The following is a 26601-nucleotide window of genomic DNA, read 5'->3' on the forward strand; positions in this document are numbered from 1 at the left end:
AGTACTTCGGTCATATCATGAGAAAACATGATTCACTGGAAAAGACCTTAATGCTGGGGAAGACTGATGGTAACAGGAGAAGAGGGCGACAACGGATGAGGTGGATTGATGACATCAAGGAAGCCACGGCTCTCAATTTAGAAAGACTTCGGAAAATTGTATACGACAGGAAGAAATGGCGCACTTTGGTCTATGGGGTCACGGAGAGTCGAAAGCGACTAAACGACTAACAACAACAACAACAACAACAACAACAGGCATCCCATAATGGTGTGAATGCAGAGTGCCGGTATGTGTATTTATTTGTGAGGAACATTCCTACAGCACTTTCATTCATAGTTTGCTTTACAGTACACAATAATCTCCTCCAAATTGTCCACAGCCAGGCTGTGTCTTTTGTCTGTTCAAATAATTTTGAAAGCAGAAAAAGAGCGCTCTACACTCACAGATGTTGGAGGGGCATAGCAAAATTTACCTAAATTTTTCAGTTCAATTTCACTAGGTAGGTCTATATTTTTTCCCCATCCATTACCTGATGTACCCTTTTCTGCACTGAATTACCTGGATTCTTCTGCAGTTTACTAGACCACCTGTCTTATTTTATCCCCTACTTTACCTCTGTAGTACTTTGTATATTATTCTCAGTTTCCTCAATTACCTGTACAAAAAATAGCTGTTTCAGACTGTTTACTTTTTTTCCATGTTTGTAATGGTGAGTGGAGGAAATGAAAAATTTTGCCTGAATATATGGAATGTCTCTCTGAACACTGGAATAATCCTTTAGCAGCTCTGTTAAAGGCACATTGTCTATCACAGATATTCCATATAATACAGGGCAGCTTCCATTGAGGAACCCCAATGGCTAATGATTGGCTGTAGTGGAAAGGAAATAGAGGGAATTTCTCTTGGAAGATGGCTATTCTTGATGGAGCCTTACAGAACACTTTCTTCATTGTCGACATCAGGTTATTTACTGCAGAAAACTTGGCCCTAACTGTTTCTGTGAGTCAGTGCAAGGCATGAGCCATGCAAGTAATATGAATATTAAAGAAGGGTAGAAAGTTTTGAGGATAGGTGGAGTAGCAGTCATGTAGGAAGCAGCATCGGAGACAAGGAGAAGGACTTAATAACCATCAACACTCCCAGAATACAACTGCAACCCCTTGTTGATGATGTACACAATGCATTGCTCTACTTTCTCAAGCTGCTTACAGCAAAGAAGGTGAGCAGTAGTTACCAATTGGGTTCCACTTTTCCTACTATAAGATTAGCAGTGTATCTGCCCAGAGAGTTGGTGGTTTTGTCCACATACAACCACATGCAAGACTCCCAAATATCCTCCCTGACTGACAAAACAAATATCTAAGTAGTTTTCTTTAATGTAGATGTTGAAGGTATGTGCTGTTGGTGTATTTCTGCAAACAAATCTCTGAAAAGAGGACTACGCACAGCATTCCGGGGAATATTTGCAGCAGCTAGGGCTCTATACATATCAGCATAGAAATCTCTATGGGTTGTGGGAGGTATTTGTGAGCAGAGTCTGTCTAATGTTACTTTTCATGGCTGATTTCGCTTTGTGACTGGCAGTATCTGCATGCTGCTAAAGGTGGCATTTTTTCTCTTGTGAAATCTAAAACAATAATGTGATGAAAATTACAGACTAAGATGAGGAATAGCTAATAAATAAAATTAGTAATTTTGAATTATTTCATTTAAACCACTATTACTCTAAAGTAAATTAAGAACAAGAACACTCCAGGCCTCGAAAGGCCTTGGCTTTCAATAACAGCTGCTGCCCAGCTCTTGGCTTGCAGATATTGGATAGCCTTGTGGTCAGCACGCCACATCCCTCAACTGTATTGCCTTGCCTCTGTGACCGCTGCTCACTGTAGCTTCCCAATTGCCCTCATGCCGCTGCGTCAATGCCGTTCCAGACCTCACATCTTTCTAAATTACTGCCGGTACTGGCATTCTCAGCCACCTAATCTTACATTTAGGTGGCTGAGAATGCCTAGAAATAAATTGGCAACGGTTGTGTCTGTAATGCAACCAAAATGTAGGCTGTTTGTTAAATACAAAACCTTAGGTGGCTGATTTTCTTATAAATGTTTACATAGAGATCCCTAGGCATAGTAACTAGGCATTCTCTTGATCACAAGCTCCAAATAACGAGCAGCACGGACGATGCGGTGATTGTGATAACGCATTCTCTTGATCACTAAGCTACAAATAACAAGCAGCACGGATGATGCGGTGATTGTGATCACGTCACGACTAAAAATCACTAATATCAGAAAATCACGATATCAAATCACGCTGTAATTCACAAATCACGGTATCGCTCATCACTAATATCGAAAAGGCAGTGGCAACAAAGTGAGACAGCTGGAAATCAGCTTATATTGATATCAACATTTCTTCATCTTGCTTGTGTAATGAACGCCACGAAAGAAATGGAAAAGCTTAAGAAAAGATCAAGAGCTCCTAACTGGGATAGTACGGAAAACGTAAGCAATTGTAATTGAATCGGTGAGTTGAAAAGGGTACGCATTCCAAAATCCTTACTTTTCAGGAGAAAGGAAAACCTGTTTTGTAGCTAAAAGAAAGGTTTGATCAAAAAAGTTTCTATTAGGCATTTATGCATCATATTTCTGCGTATTCAACTACAAAGTATGGAAATCATATTTCATACGGTTTTCAAGTTATACTATTTTTTATGTCAAGGAATATGTCCCTTTTTATACTCAAATTTGAGAAAGATCTTTGTAGGGGCAGATAATGTGTAATAAACTCGCAATTTCCAAAGTCTATTAAGCAGTAACATATTATTACACAAAAATACGCCCAACCATAATTTCTTTTATAGTTATTCATTGTCATTCTGTCTCTTTAAAGTGTTTTACTTTACGAAGATGTCCAGCCTCCATAACCTCTAAATGGTGTACGTCTTCTATGTTTAAAATATCGTGAAGATCATCAATATTATCGTCCATTCTTTCAATGTGTGTTCATTGTTTATGGATAAGTCGAATATTTCAGCACGATTATATTGCTGCAGACAGCAAATACCACGAAAATAAACTGCTCACTCGTTTCTTTTTCTGCTACTTGCTGCTCTTTGCTCGCTGCTATACAACGCTTATACAAGGGTTCTGGTCTGTACAAGCAATTCAATGAATATCTATAACAGATGTATACACAGGAGGCTTATACATGGTTTATTAGTAACAAATTTCACATAAACGGTGTATAAACCTTGTGTAAAAGTTATACACCGTTTATTAGTAAGACGGTTAGACACCTTCTGCAGTAGCTTTGTGCCAAAGAACACGGTTTTGTGCAGTTGTTGCCCAGGTATTAGCATTTAGGTTGGTGCTATTCATAGTCTTTATAAAGCTGGTCTTTATAAGGTGTCATAGGAGCACCTTGAAGCCTTTGGCATGACCCATATCACCGTAGAGAAGTTGTTTAGGCATTCATATGCACCTTGTCAAGAACTGCCACATTGCTTATGTAGTCATCCCATTTGATGTTCATGATGGATCTAAGTTTCTACTGATGGAAGCATTCCAGTTTCTTTATGTCATGACGGGAGTGTTCAGGTTTCACCCTCCATATAGTAATGTTATGACTACAGCTCGGTACACCATTAGTTTATGAATATATCTTGAGATCCTTATTCAAGAGAACTCGGTGGGAGGGACGGCTGTAAGCTGCATGGGCAGAGCAGAGCGTATTCTATTTTCCACATACTTTTCTGAGTTGCAGAGTATAGTTGGAATACTACCAAGGTAGGTGAATAGGTCTACCTGTTCAAGAGGTGTTTCCGCCATGGTGACATTAGTTCAGGGATGGTACTACCTGGTGCCAGCTGTGCAAATACTTTAGTCTTATGGGTGTAGATGGTCAGACCAAGTCGTTCATAAGCTTCCTTAAAACAATTGATGGATGTTTGAAGATCCTCAGGTGTGTGGGCAGGTGTTGCATTGTCATTAGCATATTGAAGCTCCATTATGCGAGTATTATGAGTCAATCTCTGAGAGAGTCTAGTTTGGTTGAACAGTCTGTCATCATACCAGAACTTAATTTCCACACATACATGGTCTCATGAAACATGGCTGCTAAGTACAGGGCAAAAAGGGTGGGGGCAAATGGAATACTTCTTACTGGCCTCTGTGCTGAGCTTGAATAATAATTTTAAAAACTTTTATCATAAAGTTGCTGAAAAAAGAGGAGCTTTGTATGTACTCTTTGTGTGAAACTGTTTTAATTTTATTACACCCTTTTAAAAAAATACTAGTAAATCCAAGGGTTTGTTTAACTTGCTGTATCTTCTTCATAGCATTCATGTATGTTTGCAAAAAAAGTTATCTCTAACTATAAGAAGCCAGGCATGTAATTTTGTCTTGACCCTCTTGCTCTTGGTCTATTTGTTGTAAAAAACTTATGCTTTGTGGTTTCTTTCTTTCCCTTGTGTATGCTTAAGGAGGAGATGGTTTGTATACCAAGAAAAGAACTTACCAGTATTAATATTGCTACTTCAGTTATTCTTTTTTACTGTTCAAATTGTATTGTCTTTTATTTTTTGTTTCTGTTACTTTTTCTTTTCTTCTGATTGCGGTCTCCGTTCAATGTTCTTGCAGCCAGTCAATGCTCGGCCGCTTTCAATAACTGGCTTCACCAGCAAAACATGAAACGAAACAGATAAAAATGCACTAGCTTCGCTGTAGGAAAGGCATGCAAGCTTAGGGACTGGGGCCGTACGGACTAACGAGGTGGCGCCAGGGAACTAACTCCAGACAAGATGTGGGGAAGAGTTTCATTTGGGATGTTGGAATCTCCCCCCTCCCCCCCTTTTTTTTTTTCCTAGTGTACTTCTTTTAGGTATTGTTTTTCATTTTTTTTAAAGATAATCAGCATTCATCTCTTTCTTCCCACGAATATCAAGAAGGTGCAGATCAAATATCAAAAGCTGTTGTTTAATTCAGTTCAGTATATGAATGTTGAGTGAACTGATGGTGTGTCCAGTCATGTATATATTTAGTTTTTATAATGGATAAATACATAGTTTATTTATGGATAAAACTGCTCAATGAAATGGGAAACTTGAAATTCCAATATTCAGTACTCTACAGAGTGTTTCAAAATTATAGGTACTATCTGCAGTGGTGTGTAGAGGACAAAGAAATTAAGAGAGAAAACCTAATAAACGTGGGTTGGGAAATGAGATGGCGTAATTGCATTACAGGGTGTACCGAACAAAGTGGGCAAAATTTCAGGTTTGGATTCCTCGAGAAGAAAAGAAGGTTATCTCAACATGGATCCAGAAATGCTTGGTTGTCACATTATGGGTTACAAGTACACAAGGGTATGTTTGTTTGGAAGACTGGAATCCATGTGCAAGCATCACGTACACACAGTATTAAACATGCAACATGCAATACATATTGCATTTTTTCCAGGAAACAAAGGCTCTGGACTGCACACTGATCCTACTTGCAGCAACCAAGCGTTTCCGGACTCATGTTTTGTCTTCTCTACATACGAGGAATCCATACCTGAAGTTTTGCCCACTAATTTCGTTACACCTTGTATAATGTTCATGTTCCAGGTATCAGGCCCCACATTGGATGTCAACAGTTTACACAGCATCTGTTCCGTGCATGGACGTGGCAATTTGCCATAACAGCTACATGTTGCTACAAATACAAGACATTGTTCATATCCACTTTGGAGCCTGGCATCTGGACCATTTTATGAACAATAATTGATTACATCATATCTCATAACATGTTTATGAAGTCGTTTTTCTTTGTTTCCTTGCCCTGTACATATACCCTGCAGTTTGTGCTCATCATTTTGAAATGCCCTGTATACTAAATTGGAGAGCAGAATTTGGAAACATGACTTTCCATTGTGGTAATGAATATTAGGGGTACAGATTGAATGGAATAGACTTTTTTTTGTTTGTTTACTGTTAATCTGGTACAGTGTACTTTTTGTATGGGTATTTACTTTTTTTTAAAATGATACTGGTATAATGAGTATTGAATTCCCATTTCATGAAGGATAAAAGTCACTCTCCTTCTCTTGAAAGAAAACATTATGATGAATGAGTTAGTTATGAAGTTTTCCTGCCTGACTGTGATGAGAGGATTTGTTAAATGGTCTTGGAGCCTCATGACTTTTTTCCAACTATTGAACACACACTCTGCTGTTTGTTGCTTGGTGCCAGAATGTCTGACAGGCCCCAGTGTACCAACCGTTCCTCTCAACTTAATTATATAAATATTATTGAATGAAATCTTTATTATAATGTTATTATTTCTATTGCATACAAACTTGTGAATCTTTCCTAGATGATAAGAAATGCTCACATGTAAAATATATTTCATTTGTTTAGAGAAGAAGTGAATGTACAGATCATAGTGAATATAGAGACATATAGGAGATAAGAGATATTATTGTGTACTGGAACTTATTTTCAAAAACTAATGGGAAGGTGCATGAGGCTTGCTTCGTTGATCTTGCTGTGATTCTAAAAATAGAGAAAAGCACTTTAAAAATTTAATCCACTGTATAAAGTATATGCAGGTATGATCTTTTCATTTTATAAACAAAAATATGTATGAATAAGAATATTGTAAGTAAACTATTTTTCTATTGATGAAATATTTATATATTTTACTAGTTTGGTGCAAAGCAAGCTTTCTGTTGTTAACACTGTAAAGCAATGTGGAAAGTGTACTGTTCGGTATCATGACACACAAACACACATTCGACGTGCCTGGTTATTCTGTGTAGTTTGTTACAGTATTTTTGTGTGAAGCAGTTTATTTGTATTTCTTTCACTTTGATAGTATACTATACTTTGAAGACAGAAATCCACGCTTTAGCATTTATATTCATTTCTTAAGGCTAAAAGCTCATAGCCATCTTTTGTGCTTGAAGCACTTGATGTTTTCTAATAATAATAGGAAGTATAGCATCTTGAATATATTTTTTAAACAGTTGACAATATTTTCTTCTTGTTTGTAATTTTTGCACAAACTTCTGATGTCGTTGTTGCATGGCAATTGAATACATTATGTTGATCCTCACCATCTCCTTTATTTATTAAACCACACTTCTAGTGCACCTTACAAGCGTGTATATGTGCCATGAGATTCACTGTAATGTTACGAGACTCTAGATGTGTCATGGAATGTGGTAACCACCATAGACTATAATTTTTCATTTTACTTTATTTTCTGATTTTTCTTAATCTGTGAGAAAGAAGGGTGCAGAGTTTCTTGTACTGCTGTAGATAAATATTTGTTGTGAAAATCACCTCGACGTCAGTGAAAATAATCAAACAGTATATTTAGGGGTAGATTGCACTTACAGTGCATTCCTTATTTCTCGTAAATTGGGACAGAAGATAAAAATAAATGACCTTGAGATTTCAGCTCGGAAGCACATTGCTTGATATAAAAGGGAGATCTGCTATGGTAACTTCCCAGTAGTTTATTGAAAGTTAGTTTTTGTATGTGTGTGTGTATGAGAGAGAGAGAAAAATAAATATTGATGGTCACAAGGGAACGATTATCCTTTATGTGCCCCCCTCCCCCTCCTTTCTTATCTCTCCAAGTCTACAATTGTATCTTTGAAGTTGAAAATGGATTTCTTATTTCTCATTAACCAAAATTTGATGTATGATTGTTCTATCTTGAAATTGGGCTGTACTTCTTGTAAACTCTTGACTAAGGGTATCTTTTGCTTGAGGGTTTTCCCTTCCCCTGCCTAAAGAATTGGGGTTTCTTGCGAGACAAGACACACTTTGTGCGTCTGAGATGAACATCAGATGGCACAGCACCTGATGAATAGCCCTTTGTCCTTGTACCACTGCCCATCTGTAGGCATCACCAACGCCATGAACATCATAAAAGTTTGGGCTGATATGTCGTAAATATGTATAATTTGTTTCCTGTATCGTAATTTTTATGTATGAACGCTACTGACATGAATAAAGACAGATTATGTATTATACATAAAAATATTAAATGAATGGATTTTAATCTTCATTGGTTAATTCCTCTGACTTGGAGACCGGGCAAGTTGGTCGTGCGATTAGGGGCGTGTGGCTGTGAGTTTGCATCCGGGAGATAGTAGGTTCGAATTCCACTGTCGGCAGCCCTGAAGATGGTTTTCCGTGGTTTCCCATTTTCACACCAGGCATTAATTAAGGCCATGGCCGCTTTCTTCCAACTCCTAGGCCTTTCCTGTCCCATCGTCGCCATAAGACCTATCTGTGTCGGTACGACGTAAAGCTACTAGCTGACTTGGAGCCTGGGTGTTTGGGCCGTCTTCAGCATTATATTTCATCTTAGGTAGGGCCTCGTCCTCACAGATGCACAGGCCATCCATGTGCATCAACTTTAAATATATAGGCCTATAATCATAATATAACATGGTAGTTAAAATAATTTAATCTAAGAGGTGTTTGCGTTTGTCCCAACACTCTCCTCTTCATATTCAAATAATACACCACACCACCAACCACCACAGAAACACGCATTAGTGATTACACCCCTCTGCATAGGGTTGATGTGAAGAAGGGCATCCGGCCATAAAACAGGTCCAAGTCCACTTGTGTGACACAGTTTGCACCCGCAACCCCACAGGTGTGGGAAAAGTGGTCAAAGAAGAGAAATAAACTTGTCAATAAACAGAGTGAAAGAAAAAAATTACAAATGTCAAAATGACCCCAAAATCTCACCTTGAGTATAGAGGCGAAGAGAAAGAAGTGAAAGAAAACAATCCATGAAAGGAAGAAGGAAATTATGACAAAGATGCTGGAGGAGGAGTTTCAAGGGCACAACTAGACAATTTATTCATGTTTCTGCACATGTGCATTTAAAAGCCAAGTTGCTGGTGCTGACTTATGTCAGTGTTAGAGAGCTAGAGAAGGGTAGAATCGGTGATTGAGATGAGGACGAATAGAGAATAATGTGTGTAATGTGGACTAAAATCAATAGTATTTGTGTTGACCTCCAGACTATATGATTATTAGTTCAAACCTGTCAGGGTTGGTCAGGTTTTTGAAGGGCAGGAAAATGTCCATTGGGTACTCTCTGAGGTATGATGTTAGCAAGTAAATAATATCTGATGACAAATTTGGTGTTTACTTGACAATATTTATTAAGAAATCTGCAATCAGTTGGCCTGTTTCTCTACCATTTGTTATAGTTGAATGAAATGTCAAAATTGACATGCATAAATTAAAATTTCTTGCATAGGGTAGCTAAAGCTTTACAGTTTTCGTTATTACTGCTTGTACCTATTGCACAATTAACATGGAACATAATTTTTGGCCATTCATAGAACTAAAGAATTGTGTAAACTTACATTTTTCATTGGTTAGAAGCTGAAATGCGAACAGAATTATAACGACGATTCCCTATGAGTGGCGACTGCTATTCACAAAAACAAAGGAAATTAGCCCATAGAAGATAGTTAAAATAAAGTAAATTTGACTTCGCCTCAAGGTGGTGCAGCTCTTTTCAGATACACTTTCAACGGATGTGAGCTGCATGTACCATTTTAACCACATACTAGCCCTCGTGCCATTGTTAAATTTCTGGCAGTAACAGGAATTGAACCCAGGCCTCTGAGAATGGCAGCTAATAGTACGAACCGTTTCGCTATGGAGGCAGGCGGAAGATAGCAGAGTGTAGTCAAATAACATCACGATTGACAAGAAATGGGACGTGGAACCTCAAAGTGAGGTCTCAAAACAACATGTGTAGTGCTAGAATTAGGTACTTCGGATAGCTTTAGATTCCATGCAGAGAGTTGCAGTTGAAAGTGAGTGTGCCTAATCTTTAATACAGAACGTTACTGCTGGAGCTTTGAAGTGCTTTACCAGTAAAACTGATGTCTCACCCTAGGTACAGGAGTAAAAACATTAAATTCAAAGATCTCAGTGAAGGTATAGTCAGAAAGGACAAAATCTTGCATGTGAAAGATGTTCTAAAGAGCTGAATGGCTTTCCTATGTGCACAGTAAGCATAAGGCAAGGAATTACCAACTGCTACAATTAACAATAAGTCAAAAGTGAATCTGGGCATGGTGTTGGTGGCCTGCGAGGGAAGTTGCTGAACTCGTTCCCTTCTCTCGCGTGAGGTTAAGAGTGTTATATCTCAGCTCCTATATAATGGATTGAGATAAAACCAAGTGTTGGAATTTCTGGATGCTTCTACTTAAATATTGGCAAGTTTCATTGAAAACTGATTAGCAGGGTTTTCATTTATTCACTTCATACAGAAAGACAGATAAAAGTTTCAAAAATGATGTACATCGTCTGCATCATGTACCTCTCAGAATTACGGTTAATAAATTAATGGACACTCATTCTTATTACCATATTTTCTTTGCACAATTAACACACTTTTTTGACCAAAAATACAGGCAAAAGAGTTGGGTGCCTAAATTATTCAAGGATTTCATAATACGAAAAAAATATTTACTTTTTTTAAAAAGACATAAAATATACTATATACAAGATCGGTTCAATTTATTCGCAGTTATCGTTATTTGATGTAAAATGAAAAGTCAGAGAGAGTACATCAGGCAAGTTGGACATGCAGGTTCGAAGTACAGACACTGAAAAATGTTCTTCCTGTTATGAGCTGCTAATACGACCTGAGGCGAAGTAAATAGGAATTAATTGAAGTGCCACACTCATAAGTAATTGTGGTGTTCTAAGTAAGCCATTACTTCATCCAGCTTTGTCGTTTTCCTCGTATGAGATATCCCTGTTCTTATATCACTCCTCTGTGACTGTCTTCATTATCTGCAGATTCATGTGCTGCGATAATTTCATCATCCATCATCGTACCTTAACCACCATCATTGTCTGTTTGTATCCAGGCATTTACATCATTAACATCTACGTCTGAGCAAACAGGAATCTTTACAAGCTTTTCAACAAAGTCTGATGGTTAGAGATGGTCGCAAACTTCATCACTAGTTTCACAAATAACAGGCCATGCCATCGTATAAATAACATCTTTGATGTTTATTGTTTTCAACAGAACAGTTGCACCATTTTCTTCCTTTCAGTCGACTTGCTCAGTAGGTTTCTCTTACATAAATCCTTTACATATTCCAAAACACCTTGATCCATCGGCGAAGCAGAGGTGTTGCATGTTGCCATTGATCATTTCTTCTTCTGCTGGATGTGATGGTAAGCCTTCTTTTGGTAACAAGTTTCTTACCCCTGGCAAAATACCTTCATAGAACCAATTTTTGAAAATCATACTGTCCAATTTTTTTTTTTTTTTTTTTTTTTTGATTTATAAGCAGCTGTCAGGGAAAGGCGATGGGGGCGGGAGGGATTCACATTTTTCGAAGCTTTGTTTTAACTACCCAGTCAAGAAAAAGGGTAATTTATGCCTCCTGGATGCATTACTGCAAATCTTCAACGTAATTTGGGCCTTGTTTCCTTTAAAGCCTTTTGCCGAGGTGTCTGATATAGAAGCCAATATCATCTTGGGTAGCATCTGATTTAAAAAAAAGTCCCAATTCATCAGCATTATAAATTTGATCTGGCTGCAAGTTTTCAAAGGAAATACTTTTTTGAAACGTTTACAAGCTACACTGTCCTCTGAAAAGCTTTCACCACACACTGACATCTGGCTTATACCATATTGGGCTTTCCATCTTTCTAACCAATCCTGAGTGGCTGTGAAATGAGGATCCCCATTAGGTAGCTTCCGAATTTAAACATTGCATTTAAATATATATATATATTTATTATTGTTGTTATTATTTCTTTTTTTGCAAAGTTGGGCCTAATATTGGAACACCACGCTCTCTCTCACCACCAGACCATAAGAATAATGTATTGTCTAGGGATTCATTTTGGCTGTTTTTACTGTACCATGGTCCTGTAAACTGTCTTTCAGCATAATTTTGAAGTAAAAGTCTTCGATCTCCTCCTGGTTTTTCTTCTAGTCCAGTACAGTTAGGTGTCCCAGCTCCTAATTCAGCAGCAGTGTTTTTCAGCAGTTCCCTTTGTCAATCCTGTTAAGTGCATTTCATTTTCTGTTTATGGACACAAACACTTTCTTCCTTTTCAATGCCGTTACATGTACACAAACCACTGAAAACTCAGTAACAATCCCGTATGCAGTAGCGGGGTCTTAATGTGTAGAGAGTGAACAAAGACTAGTTGGGATGGTGGAAAACGGTGAAAGAAGAATAATGTATCTTGATGTGTCGCGGTGGGAGCATTGTCCTTCACTATTGATCGAGGACAGGTTGCAGCTTGGATTAGGGGGTAAGAATGTAGCACTTCCGACAACTACCTGTTAAAAAAACATTCTTCTCCATTTAAATTTGTCAAAACATCAAATTCCAAAGCAAAACTGTCGCCAGAGAAATTTATTTACATTTGGTGACAAACACATTTTCATACAAAAAACAAGATAAACTGGCCATCAGGATTAAAGAGGGCTAGATAAACAAGGTTCTTCTGTAATGGTGATGAAAGTGCATACATATGTCAAACAAATCAAATGCATAGGTATTCAGAGAACAAAACTATGTGCACAGAAAAATAGTTTTATTTCTTCAATTTAAACTCTTTGTGTTGTAGTCTGCCAGTATATTGCCAATTGGCTTAATCAGAATAATGGAGTTATACCCTGCTGATTGTGTGCTCTGTGGTCAAATATATTACTGAAGACCATGCCATGTTCTGATGAATTGACACAAAAGCAAGTGCATGTATGTGCAATAAAATTAAAGTGATTAATGAAAACGATTAAATTGTGGTGATAGGCAGCTGAGGTTACTTGGAATGCCCGATATTCTCAAACCAAATTCGTCACTGATTCATAGGATAAATAGCATTGAAAGTGGCTTTAATGTCCTTTTCTGAATAGTTATTGAATAATAAATTGACTTACTCTGTTGGGGAAGTATTGTATCATGTTTGTGTTAAGTAGTCTTGATTTAATGGAAATGGTTATTACATCTAACTAATTTTTGTTTATACCTTTCGGTCATGTGGGCTAATTCCAACTCGATTAATATAATGATGCGAGTATTCCAATCAGAATGTAATCTTGTTGGAATATAATTAACCGAATGAATGTTGCTGTTAAAAGCAATGCCAGCGTAGTAAATAATCAATAAAATGAAAAGTGCTTCAGATTCTCACGTTTCACCCCCGCATGATCCTTTCGAATAGGCTGTACATTCAAATATCGGGGCCGATAATCCTACAGTGATGGAGAAAGCATGAAGCATGGAAGATCAGAATTTACTATTCCTCCTCTATTTGTTATGAAGGATTGTACATTAAGAGTTAGCATTGTTAACCATTGACTTCAATATTTAATGTTGTCCCGGTAACAGTTTCATTCGCTGCACTTTTGACATGCTCGTACTACTGGAAGTGTGTCTCACATTTTCATAAATAGATGTGACGGCCTTTTGCCGCCTGTTTGTGCCAATGTTGTCCAAGTGTGTAATTTCCACATTCCATCTCCGTGACATGGAATTGGTGTTCTATACTTCGTTCTGATGCAGTGCAACCGGGCGGACCACAGTACGATATCTTGAATTTAAGATGAATTGTCATGTGGTGGTTGCAGAGCACACCGTTGACGTCTCTTCACCTCATCCAAGTTACATTTATTCTCATTCGCTCAACGTTCATACTGCCATTATTCTGCAGATGGGATCTCTGGTATTATTTGCAGGAGAAAGATTTTATAAGATCCTCGCCATTACCTTGGTCTTCATGAATTGAGCCATCTTGGCTAAGACAGTCATTCCATGATTGGTTTTGATATGTTAGATCATACCTGCTGGTACTGTTGAAAGCATAAAGGAAGTCTGTGGGGGCATTTGAGATGGTGACCATAACGAAAATTAACAGCGGTGGTGGAGTGCTGGTCCTTGGTGTATACTGACAGTCACAGGAAAGTTGTTGGAAATGCTAGCTGCACACCTGACTCAGCTGCTGCTGTTTGCATAGAGCATCCAAGAAGCTCCTCGAGAACTCCATGTTCACATAATTTGTACCATATGTGTTAGTCTTGATACATGATCGAAGGCCTTTCCTAGATCTAGAAAGGTTATGTGCAACGGTTTACTTTTTTTCTAGGTGACGTTCGCTGGGCATACATGCAGGGAAAATTGCTCCTGTAGTCCCTGAGCATTGATAAAAGCTACGCTGTAATTTCATGTACGTGCTGGTCGGATAATTTCATGTACATGCTGGTCGAGGAGCTGATAAAAACAAAGTTCAATGATTTGATAAGAGACAGATTGGGCAGTAATTAACACATTCTGCAGTATCACCTTTGTTCTTAAATATGGGCAGAGTAATGCTCTCAACACAGTCATTTGGCACATGATTTGAATCCATGGTGGTGTTGGAAAATGTCAGCCAGTCAATAGCTGTGTGTTGGAATTTTTAGCTTCCGGAAATCTACTGGCAAATCGTTGTGACCTGGAGCTTTCTTATTCTTCATGCTTTTGGTAGCCTTGGAGACTTCATCAGTTGTGATCTGAGAATACAAACCAGACTAAAATGGTCATTACAACTTTGTAGCTATGACCCTGGCATTATTGCCATATTATGCATATTATATGTTTATGAATGTATTAGTAGTAGTTACAAAACTTACACCATGATATTGAATTTGGCAGGCAGTAGGAGTACATAATGCTAACAAATAATTCAATTGGCTAATACTGTAGACACCTCTAATGTTTTGAAATTCATTCGGTAGTGAAACGTAATGATACGCTATTGTGAGTGCTATGATCTTTCAGCTTTGTATCAATATTACTAAGTTCACTATTGACCCTTAATATTCAATGAATAATTATTACAGAACATTGATCTTTCATCTCACAGTTATGTGATTTCAAAATTGAAATGAAACTGTTAGTCTGTACGAAGTAGCTAACAAATGGTACGTTCTGTGTCGTGCAGGGACCTCCTCAGACGGACATTCCCCTCCTGCGAGACGTCATGCCCTTCCTCCCTTGGGCCCTACGCCCATTGCAGTTCCGTGTTTCCATCCGTGTCCGTGCAACATCACGTTCCGTCTGGCCACTACGAGGTTACAACCCTGCACCTTTGGTTTGGCACACCCATATCTCACCCTCTATAAGAAATAGCTAGCTTATTACTTTTTAGTTACGGTATGTATGTTCCTTCTTAATTTAAGGAACTTGTTTTATATTTTATTTTGTGCCGCCATGTGTGTGAGACTGAAGATTCCAACACACTAGCATTGTACAGTGTTAGGTGTATTTGATGCCATATAAGTTACATTAATTTATGTTCTTCTGTGATAGTTCATATAGTATAGTTTGAATTATAATTATCATGTATTACCTTCAGAGTTTTGACGTGAGGAGTCAAAATTTCTCTATCATTTGTTCTGTTACAGAATAGTTATTGTATGAATGTATATAGGAAGTTAATCTAGTTAATTTTTTCTTTCTGTGACATTAGTAACAGATGTCCATGATTGAACATTTTCTCATTTTTAATGCTTTTAAGTTGTAGATATATTGTATATAGAACTGTTTCCTTGAACTGATTTTTTTTTTTCTGTTTATCCAAAAGCAGTTTCACATCCTAACTCCTGTTGTATTGAGTGTGTTTCTTACAGATTGCTTGTCATTTTATGGATCCACACTTTCTCCCAATAAAACAGTTTGTTAGTATTCAACATATTTGTTGTTTCTTGCATAGGCTTGGTTGGTGGTCATTTCTTCTGTGTTTGAGGAAACTCATTCTAATGAAATATGCCCAAATGGGCTAATTTTCCATCCTTCATGCCTTTCAACTAGTCTGAGGATGTCATGTGCATTGTGGTTATCTTTGAATTATGAGGTTTCAAGATACATTTGTTAGCTACTCTGACAGACTGTTGCTATATGCACAAAATAAATACTTGAATTCCGGGTGCTTGATATGCTTTCAGCAGTCAGCCTATTTTGAAATCGATTCCGATGTCCAGTTTTTCGTTACCTGCAAATTTGTCATCTACAAGCATGTGGAATGAGGCAACACTGAAATGGCTATAAGCCTATTTTGAAATCGATTCCGATGTCCAGTTTTTCGTTACCTGCAAATCTGTCGTCTACAAGCATGTGGAATGAGGCAACTCTTAAATGGCTATAAGCAGCAGATGCCATAGTATTAAGATTTTTAGGAAAAGACATCTTCCTGTGTCTTTTATAACAATTTTGCAGAAAGCCTTAAATCCAGGACATTAGAAAATATCACTACTGGTACCTGGGTAAATTGGTTGCATACATATTTGCTTCATTAATTGGTGGTACAGTGTTTCAGTGCTTGTTATTGACAGTTTTCTATCTGCATCAATGTAAGGCGGTATTTTTTTTCATTATAGTTAATGGTCGTCTTAAGTATTTTGTTGCGATATTGTAACAGTTGACAAACACATAAACTCATATACAAGACGTATACCTATTATGTCATACTTATCTGCATACAGTCGAATCTCGATATCTCGAACCTCCATTACTCGAATTTTCAGTATCTCAAAGGAACTTAACTTTCCCGGCCATTTGTCCTATTCTTCATGTGTATTTATTTCTCTATTACTCAAAATTCGGATACACAAATTTCTCGATTTCGTGAAGCAAATATTTCTTCCTGTGAAGCAAAAAATTCTCTGTAACTTGAATTTTGTGTAGCATCAATTGTGCAATACGGCATTTGTGATTTGTGAGGAACAGTTAACAAGTAAATAAAGGTTCACAGTGATACTGGGAGCTAATATGACGGGAACTGAAAATCTAAAACTTCTAATGATCGGAAAATCGGTGAAGCGTTGCTGTTTCTTGGACGTGAATTAATTACCAGTCACGTACGAAACCACCCCTCGAAGTCGCGGATGACAAGCTCCATTCTCGAATCTCGGCTGCGTGGTATTGTCGAGAAGTTTCAGTGTGAAGGGAGGAAAGCTTAACAGTAACAAACAGAAGAGACTAACGGATTTTTTTCCATAGGTGTTAACTGAGGTATGTTTCTTGTTTCAGTACTGTATGTGCTGTATCCTGTCTTCTAAAAGGTTACTATAATAAGGGTTGTAATTAAAATGATGCCGTAAAATAGACTTTGTTTGCATATTTTTAAATACTGTTAAAAGTAATGTATTCAGTACAAGCCCGTAGATACATGTGATTCAGTTGTGTGCTATACATGCTCAAAAATGGTATTCTCGATAACTCAAAAGAAAATTTAGCTCCCGAGGTGATTCGAGATATCGAGGTTCCACTGTATATTTCATTTCTCTTCTGACTGTTTAGACAAAGTTAGTGCACATTTTATATATCTCCCAGCTGAATCTCTGTGCCTAACAGAGTATGGTACACAGGTTATCAATTTGTACTTTGACCTGGTGATCAAAATGTCTAAAATCAACTACAGTAAATTATTTCAAATTTGCTGGGGTGAAAGGCTTGGACAGTAGAAGCGTTGGTCTTAACCCCAGTTGGTAAGTTTGTTCCCGACTCAGTCCATTGTTATCTGAAGGTGCTCAAATACGTCTGCACTGTGTCGGTAGATTTACCAGCTCCTGCTGTACTTAATTGCGACTCTTTGACACCTCTGAAAACTAAAAATAGTTGGTGGGACGTAAAACTAATGGTGAGAAGAAAATTCAATTTCTGCGACGTAACTCAATATAAATATATAATTTGAACATGTAACACAATCTTGTGAGAATACTGCAATACTAACACCAGTCCGACTCATTGGCTGAATGGTCAATATTGAGGCCTTTGGTTCAGAGGGTCCCGGGTTCGATTCGCGGCTGGGTCGGGGATTTTAATCGCCTCTGATTAATTCTTTTATCTTGAAAGAGTGTTCTAATTCTTCTGGCCCAGGGACTGGGTGTTTGTGTTTGTCCCAACACTTTCTTCTTCATATTCAAACAACACACTACACTACCAACCACCACAGAAACACGCAATAGTGATTACATCAATCCATATAGGGTTGCGTCGGGAAGGGCATCCGGCCGTAAAACAGGGCCAAATACACATACATACATACATACATACATACATACATACATACATACATACATACATACATGCATACATACATACATACATACATACATATATATACACACACACGTATATGTGTGACGCAGTTCGCACCCGCGACCCCACAGGTGTGGGAAAAGCAGTAGAAAAAAAGAAGAATGCAATACTAACACCTCAAAAGAAAGGTCTTTATCTCAGGATTACTAGAAAAACCTGTATTTCATCAAGTTCTTTATTTGCGTAAAATAGCAGTTTATTCAAATACGATGCCTGAGGCATTGCAGTTAACTTAATTTGGCAGCAGATGGCCCTGTGAAAGTTGTCTCTGCTGATCTTTCTATGCCAGCCCAATAGAGGGCTCTGTGAGAGTTGTCTATACAGATCTTTCTATGTTAGTCCTATAGATGGCTCTGTGAAATCAAGTTATCACCAGAATGTTAGTCGTTGCTCCATGTTGGTTCTGTTAAGCGAGAAACAGAAAGAAATCCATCTCAGGATGTTCTATATTTCAAAAAGTCCTTTTTTTTATGAAACTTACATTGAATTATTCAGTGTAGGGTTAGTAAATGAAATCTGTATACGCTCCCAAACATGTCATTTTGCTGCGGAAATGATAAATGGACATTTTAATTCATGTTAACACAATGGTTTGGTTTATTTTCCACAACCTCAAGTAAATGCTGTACTTAAAGTGTGATGCTACATAGTACAATGTCCTGTGCATGCTTCTCTGCAAACCGTAGCCACATTCCAAGATCAGCTCCTTACTGTTTTAAGATTCATAGATACGTTTCAGATGTACTGCTTACTGAAAATTGCCAACGGCCAACAAAGTTCTTTGTGAAAATTCTATAAATTGCAAAGGTAATGTTCCATATGTATAGTTACAACGGAAGTGTAAGTTTAAGGGCAAACAAATGGTCTTCCAGAGTTCATTATCAGAATCAGAGTGCTTTACAGAGTATAGAGTTTACAATTAACTTCACAGAATGGTGATATGATTATTGGCTGGAATTATATGATCATTTGTACTGACCTTCATAATGTGTTTTCAGCATTATTCAGGAGATAAAGAGAGACATATTTTCCAATAAAACATTGAGCGCTCTCCCTGAAGTACCTTGGTTAAACTAGGAGACACATTGAAAGAAAGTGCCTCATGTCAGGACGTTTAGAGGTTATCATCAGTGAAAGTAAGCAGTGGTGATTGTTGTTATTTAATAGGTCAGTGGTTTTAGCGAAAGGCTGGGCCTGTTTTACTGTGATAAAGGTTACATTCAACTAGTGCTGTAGCTTCATCAGGTAGGTCACGGAGTGCCCACTCTGTAAATTTAATGGTACAGTGAAAGATATCTACGAAGCCACACTACTAATTTATACATATTTGTACTATTGTAACAGTGTATTCCTTTGCCATATGAAATAAATCAGGTAATTGTGCCTTGGCTTGGGGTCACCAATAGGAAAAAAATTTCCAATCTTTGTGTAAAGAAACCAAACTACATTGTATGAAATACTCCCAGTGTGATTTTTCTGAATAGCAGAACATTGTTTTGTCCTCTGCAGAGTTTGATAACTCAAGATAAATATAACCAACCAAGTTTATCTGTGTATTAATTGCACCTTTTTTCTTTCCAATTTTGATTACAAAAATTCAGGGTGCATCTTTCATGTGAGAAAAAAATTGTAATAGAAATATCAGACACACTACAACATCTCAAATGTGAAATTAATCAATAGTATCTTAGTGAAACAGCAAACCAGTAGTGACTTGCATAGAAGGATGTATTTACGATCTTGCTGAAAACAAGTGTACAATCGATAGTTTGAATTTGATAACTAGCTTCAGCTGTGTAATTTACGTAATGAAACTTGTGGCATACAGAATACTGAAACTTAAAATTGGAAAATAAAGTACATCATTAATTATTGGTAAAACAAAACATTACCAACATTTTATTGCTAGTATTAACACATTTTTCATCCCTAACTTCTGCAGGCATTCCAACAATATTGGTTATTTGTTGTAGAGAAAGTGTGTGTGTTTTTTTTTTTTTCAAATAATAGAATCAATTGTGATTTAGTGCAGTGTTATTTAAAACGTTAAATTTAAACACGACTAGTTTTTATTAATTTCTCATCACCACCAATAAATAGTACACATACTCTTAAAATGCTGCTCACCATCAAACGTTCTACGCACATGCTATGGAAATAGCTGCTATCCTTTGCGGAAGGTGTATTGTATGACCAGAACTACTGAGTGTGCAGCCTTGATTTCCATTTACTAGTTTTATTGCATACTGCAGTCCATCCAGTCTTAAGATTTTAAATATTATTAGGACAGTTTTTGTTGAAAATATATGTCTGTTAGGCAGGAAGGTTTTTTCCCCCCAACATTTGAAGGGCAAAATTGGGGTGTGTGTCCATTACATGAGTGAATGTGGTATTTCCAAACGTTCTATTAATCCATTCTGAGATACCTCTGTAATAAACCACATACATTTTCTCCTCATATGTTTCATATAAGTAACCTTTTACAGGCTGGCATAATTGAAATTACCTCCTAGAGGGGGAAAATGCTATGGATCATAGTCCTTTGAGTTATTAGTTAAGTTGGAAAAACCTCAAGAAGCCATATCCACCTTCCACCCTGGAAAATTAGACCATTTTACAAATTTTATTTCTTCAATGCTATTAGCCCTTTCACAGCAATTCAGTGTGTTTTATATTTGAAACTTGCTCTTTAAGGGGTTTCAGTAGTTGCACACCTTAAAACTCCTAACAGAATTTGATATTGGAGTGAAATTTATCGGATTTGGTGGATTTGATGCTTTCTGCCTGTAAGTCTGGCTACTTGGCTGGTCTTCGGTTCAGAGGGCTCCAAATTTGATTCCCCACCAGGCCAAGGATTTTAATATTGTAGGTTAATTTTAATATTGTAGGTTAATTTGTCTGGTTTGGGGACTCTGTTTGTGTTAATTTTAATACACTTCTCTTCACACTCACACACCCCGCACTACTAACCACCACAGACACGCAATAATGAATACATCCCTCCACATTGATTGGCTTCCGGAAGGGCATCTGGCTGTAAAACTGGTCCAACAGATTGGTAAAAAGAAAGGCGAGGAAGAAGCTCAAGCAAACAGCTATTTCAGAAAACATTCAATCTCTCTGGAACTATTTGAGGAATTTTGTTGAAATTTGGCCCAAATGTGCAGGAATTCTGATTATTTCATAATGTGTCAAAAATTTATTTTCATTAATGTAATTGATAATTAATAGGTTTTCTAAAATGTTGTTTTTCTTATTTTTTGAAAAACATAATTTTCATATAAGTTAGGCAGTGTAAGGATATTTCACTCTTAAAACTCAAAATTTTTTTGTAGGGAGATTATCAGGTATGTTTATGTGGTTTTAGACAAATTCATATTTTAATTTTTGGAAGTACGGAACTTCTTTTGTAGGTTTTTGCAATTAAAACAGACCATTTTGGTTCATTCTCAAGAATAGCTACTTTTGAAGAATTCTGGAAAGTTTGGAGTAGTTCATCCAGCTAAGTTATGAAATATGTCAAAGAATAGCTTGATCTTAAAAAAAAAAAAAAAAGTAAGTTATGCAACTTGAGTAACAAACATTATGTGAGGTATGGAGCAGTGTTCTACTTACTAATTTGCCATGATTAGAGCACACACCATATCAGTAAGATGCAAATACTGGGGGAGTTGACCGCGCGGTTAATCACACCAGGCAAATTAATCTACAGAAAAATGTATAATATTTTAAAAGTTTTTGATGCTAGATTTTTCAGTATTTGCACTAAACCTTGCACACCTTTCAGCCCTCTGCACTTGACTTTAGAGATTTCTTCCAATATTTTAAACTTTTTTCATTTCCTAACTTCAGTGAGCTTGCATCCGGGAGATAGTGGGTTCGAATCCCACTCTCGGCAGCCCTGAAGATGGTTTTCCGTGGTTTCCCATTTTCACACCAGGCAAATGCTGGCTGGGGCTGTACCTTAATTAAGGCCATGGCCGCTTGCTTCCAACTCCTAGGCCTTTCCTGTCCCATCGTCGCCGTAAGACCTATGTGTGTCAGTGCGACGTAAAGCCGCTAGCAAAAAAAAAAAAAAAAAAGAGGATGCAAATATCTAAGAAAAATACTGGGAATGTTTTAATGAAAACTGGTATGGGGGTAAAGAAGATACGATCTCTTAGATGGACCTCAAACAAAAAGTGAAGTGTTTTATAAAACCCCTTAAATTAATCTACAGAAAAATGTATAATATTTTAAAAGTTTTTGATGCTAGATTTTTCAGTATTTGCACTAAACCTTGCACACCTTTCAGCCCTCTGCACTTGACTTTAGAGATTTCTTCCAATATTTTAAACTTTTTTCATTTCCTAACTTCAGTAATCAAATTAACTAACTGAACCACAGTGGTAAATGTTTCCACTGTAAGAGAAAGGAAAATATTTTTTTTAGAATTCTGAAATTATGATTTTTTAAAATTGGAAAATATTGAATAAACTTCCTGTTAAAGATGGCTTAAGATTGAAGTTCAGAGTATAGACAACACTAGGAAGAACAGTCATGGAAAACTTCATCCAGTCATTTTGAAAACTATTGAAGTTATAATGCAAGAAGTAAAAGGAAAAAAAGTTTTAAGAAAACAAGCTATAAACTTCCAGACTGCTAAAAACGCCGCTAACAGGCTGTCCACCATCTCTGATCTCATGAGAGTACATACATTTCAAGTCATAATTCAGCCAGTATTTGTAGATATTTGAAATTTGTTTTCACAGACATGAGAGTGAAAATTTATCTTGGTTTAATTTGGTAAAAATGATTTTTATCACCCTGGTATAAGTGTGGTTGAGGAGCTGAAGAATTTTCTGCTGTATTCTCTCAGTGATGTTTCCATAATTTCCTTGCCTCTGTAGTCTTTTCTTCCTTTCAAATGATTACTCCTTGAAATTATTAGTGATTATATTTTAATATGTGCCTGTCTTCCTTCTGTATCATTCATAAATGAAGACAATCTGTAATAAATGTATTATCAACAGTGATATTGTCTTGTGGCCATCAATACTACAAAGTTATTTTTTCTATACGTAATCTATAACTAGATTGTTGTGCCATCCCATGTCAGATACAGCTCTGCAGTTCAGTAATATTCAGTTTTTACATTAATATTTTATTGCTAAATAGGACGTGTTTTTTCTAGACTTAATTTCTCTGTTAGTAAAACATGTTAAATATATTTGTCATAGTTAAAACACTGTTTAAATATTTCACAGTACGTCAATGTTTGCACATTTAACAAAGAGAAATGAATACTACGTTTGCTGATATGCCAATAATACATAAAAATGAAATAAAATAAATAGAAGGCTATATTCATATGTATATTTAAAATGAATCATTATATCCTCTTTATTATTAAATGTATGTACTTAGACAATGTATCAGAAGTGGTTGATATGATTGTAGGGAATGTCTGTGTGTGTGTTTGTGTATAACAAAACTAAGATGGGTTAGAAATGAAAAAGTGTGAACGGATTGATTTCCAGTAAGTGATACGGTTGCTAAGATTTTATTTTTCAATTTTATATATATACTCATTAATTATTTTCTAAGGAAATAAATCTATTGTTTTTAATTTTTTTTTCTCCATTTCAAGTCACAGTTGAACTTGTCAACAAGACAATAGCTATTTTTATGTGTGTGAAAGTTATTAACAAAGTCTACTTTTCTCACGTAAGGTTACTTAAGGAATTTTTTGTGTCTGATGTGAATTGACTGTAGTCTCTTTCTGTTTTCAGTTGTAAGATTTCTTCTAATATTTTCTTTGTAATGTTATGTGAATAACGTTTTAAAACTCCTAGGCCTGGTTTCATCAACACTTGTTAGTACTTAACAAACTCTTAAATAGTTTTAACATACAGTTTAACAAAATTTGCATTTCATAAAAAATTGTTTAACATATGTTAAATTTTGTGTTAAAGTTAACATCCCCGTTTTCCTGTTAAATGCTAACATTTAGCCACCTGTTCCTAAATGGCTGCTGTGAATCGCCCTTTGGATGCGGAATTGCTCTGTTTAGATCTTGTAGGTTTGAGACATAATGACTTTGAAAATCTGACGGATGCAGAATTTCTTCAAAGATACAGGTTGTCTAAAAGAGGCTTTGCTATGGTTGTTGACGAAATTTGAGTGACGTTAGAGTTCTTTTCATGTAATGGTAGGAGACAGTGCTAGAATTTCTAAAGCCACAGTTAGTAGAGTTTTTAGTTGAGTTTCTGCAGCAAGAAGGTATGTAACATTGCCTTCAGTAGGTCAACAAATTATCTGTGACTTCTTTGAAATAAGCCATTTTTCTGGTGTTTTAGGTCCAATAGATTGTGCACACATAAGAATCCAATCATCTGGAGGCAGTAGGGCTGAAATATATCTTAATCGGAAGGAATACTTTTCTGTTAATTCAAGTGATTAGTGATCCTAACCTCCAGATCAGGGATATAGTTGTTAGGTGGCCTGGTTCTGTACACAACAGTACAATATTTAATAATTCCCATATCAGAACACTGTTTGAAGTGGGGACAATTAATGAAGGATTTTTGTAGGTGATAGGGAGGTCACATTGGCTTCGCAGTTGAACTCCTCATGGACTTTCTCCCATGACTCATCCTTTTCTTTTATACCCGCACCATCTGCCTGCTTGCACTCAATTACATCTTTGTATTTGGTGACCAATTCGATTAATAATTCCTTTTCAAAGGAGGAAATATAAGAACCTCGTTTCCTTTTCACTTCATGCTCCATATTTAACAGCTGTTATTCAAACAAAAGCGCATCAGAGCGCACTGTAAAACAGCATGTTAATACCACTGCCTCCTTGATTCGCACCAGTTCGCAATGTTGGAGGAGTTAACAGCCAATTAGTTAATATTTCACAAGAAAAGTTTAAAGAAACGCAAGAAACCTAATACGTTATTAAAGTTTTAAGTCAATATTAACTAATTACGTGTTAGTATACTGTATATTTAACAGGTGTTGATGAAATCGGGCCCTAAAACCAAAGTGTAACAATAATAATTATAACACACTGATACTTCTGTAGTTTTAATAGAGATTTTTCTTGCGTAATTTTTTATTGAATAATTTTTGTTCTTTTCTTTTTCACATTTTTTCTGTGAGCAAAATGAAGAGAGAGAGAGAGATGAAGATGTTAAGAATCTTCCGCTAATGTTGAGTCACTCAATGTACAAAAGGAATTATTCCATTGTGAATTGTTTCAGCTAATAATAATATTTGTCATAGAATATAGAAAATTGCTTTCATAAATATCTGTCCAAGGCGGAAGGATATTGCAGGTCAGAAGGGTTTTAACTTGTTTTGACTGTCACCTAATTCACACTGCAGGTATGTGAAACCCTCTGATGAATTTGTGACAAAATTTGTAAGAATTGTTGGGATTCCTCTCCTACACTTGCATATATCCACGGTACATTCTCAAAATTCAGGTAAAAACATGGGGAAATACTAGTTAGTAACTTTAAAAAATGTATGTTTAATGACCTTTTGTTCTATTTTTGTATCCTTTAAAATGTTTAATGAAAGAAAGGGCATTAATGACGACATGGCTAGTGTCGACCAATAAAGCATGACTGTAATTCTTATACTCCTTGTGTCCTGCTTAATAGGCTTAAACAATATTTATACTTTCGTAAAGATGTGAAAATAAAATAAAAATATCTTTGACGTTACTAGGGGTTGGATTTCTATGACCTAAAATCTCTGGACATATACATACACTTATGTCCTGAAAGATAGCAAAATATGAAAACAAATTGCAAAATAAATTTAATATTGTCTTAAGATGGCTTAAAAAAGACTTACATTCATCATTCTACCAAAAGACGGTGGATTTACGAATACTAAATACTATTGACCACAACAGACTGTTCGCCCTATAAAACAATAGATTAAACTGAATAAATTTTTACTGCAAAAGCAACAAAATGTATTTAATTGAATTCACCCTTCGCTTTAAAAATTATGTAAAGATTCTGAGAAAAATATTGCAACATTTGCCCTCTGTTCAACATAACTTCCACAGTTACATTGACCAAAGCACTAACTGCTCAGAATTACTTCCTGGCGACAGAGGGGTGGAGGTGGTGCAGGGTGATTTTCTTCAGATTGATTTTATTTAGCACGGAACAGTACTTCTCTTTTCACTGATTGACCTCCCCGCTGCTGTACCTTCCTCTTTGTTGATTTGGTGTCGCCATGTCTGGAATTGGTGTAGTCTGTGCTTTCCTTGTGCGAGTGAGGTGTCATTCCTGTGACGACTGCCATCGCCTGGGTATTTATTCTATGAGACTACCAAGCGCTAGCAGAGTTTAGCTTCAGTTTATAAATCTCATATTCGTTGTTCCTCATTGACACCTATGATATACAGTAACTTGATAAGGAAACATTTATGGTTCCACCTTA

At 36.6% G+C, this 26601-nt stretch overlaps 1 protein-coding gene across 10 annotated transcripts in view; it reads left to right on the forward strand.

Moving 5' to 3' along the window:
* The window catches only part of LOC137503221 (sex-lethal homolog), a 183243-nt gene that overhangs the window by 140762 nt on the left and 15880 nt on the right, over positions 1 to 26601 (forward strand). Inside the window, exon 6 of one of the 10 annotated variants that reach the window (XM_068230757.1) lies at positions 4644 to 7890. The exons of 8 other annotated variants lie outside the window; for them this stretch is intronic. In XM_068230757.1, coding sequence (XP_068086858.1) covers positions 4644 to 4708 — 65 coding nt within the window. In that variant the 3' untranslated portion in view covers positions 4709 to 7890. Of the gene's footprint in view, positions 1 to 4643; positions 7891 to 26601 lie in introns of those variants that run through there. One more of the 10 variants, XM_068230754.1, reaches the window with a different exon arrangement.

This window comes from Anabrus simplex, chromosome X, assembly GCF_040414725.1.
Source record: "Anabrus simplex isolate iqAnaSimp1 chromosome X, ASM4041472v1, whole genome shotgun sequence".
NCBI classification, from domain to species: Eukaryota; Metazoa; Arthropoda; class Insecta; order Orthoptera; family Tettigoniidae; genus Anabrus; species Anabrus simplex.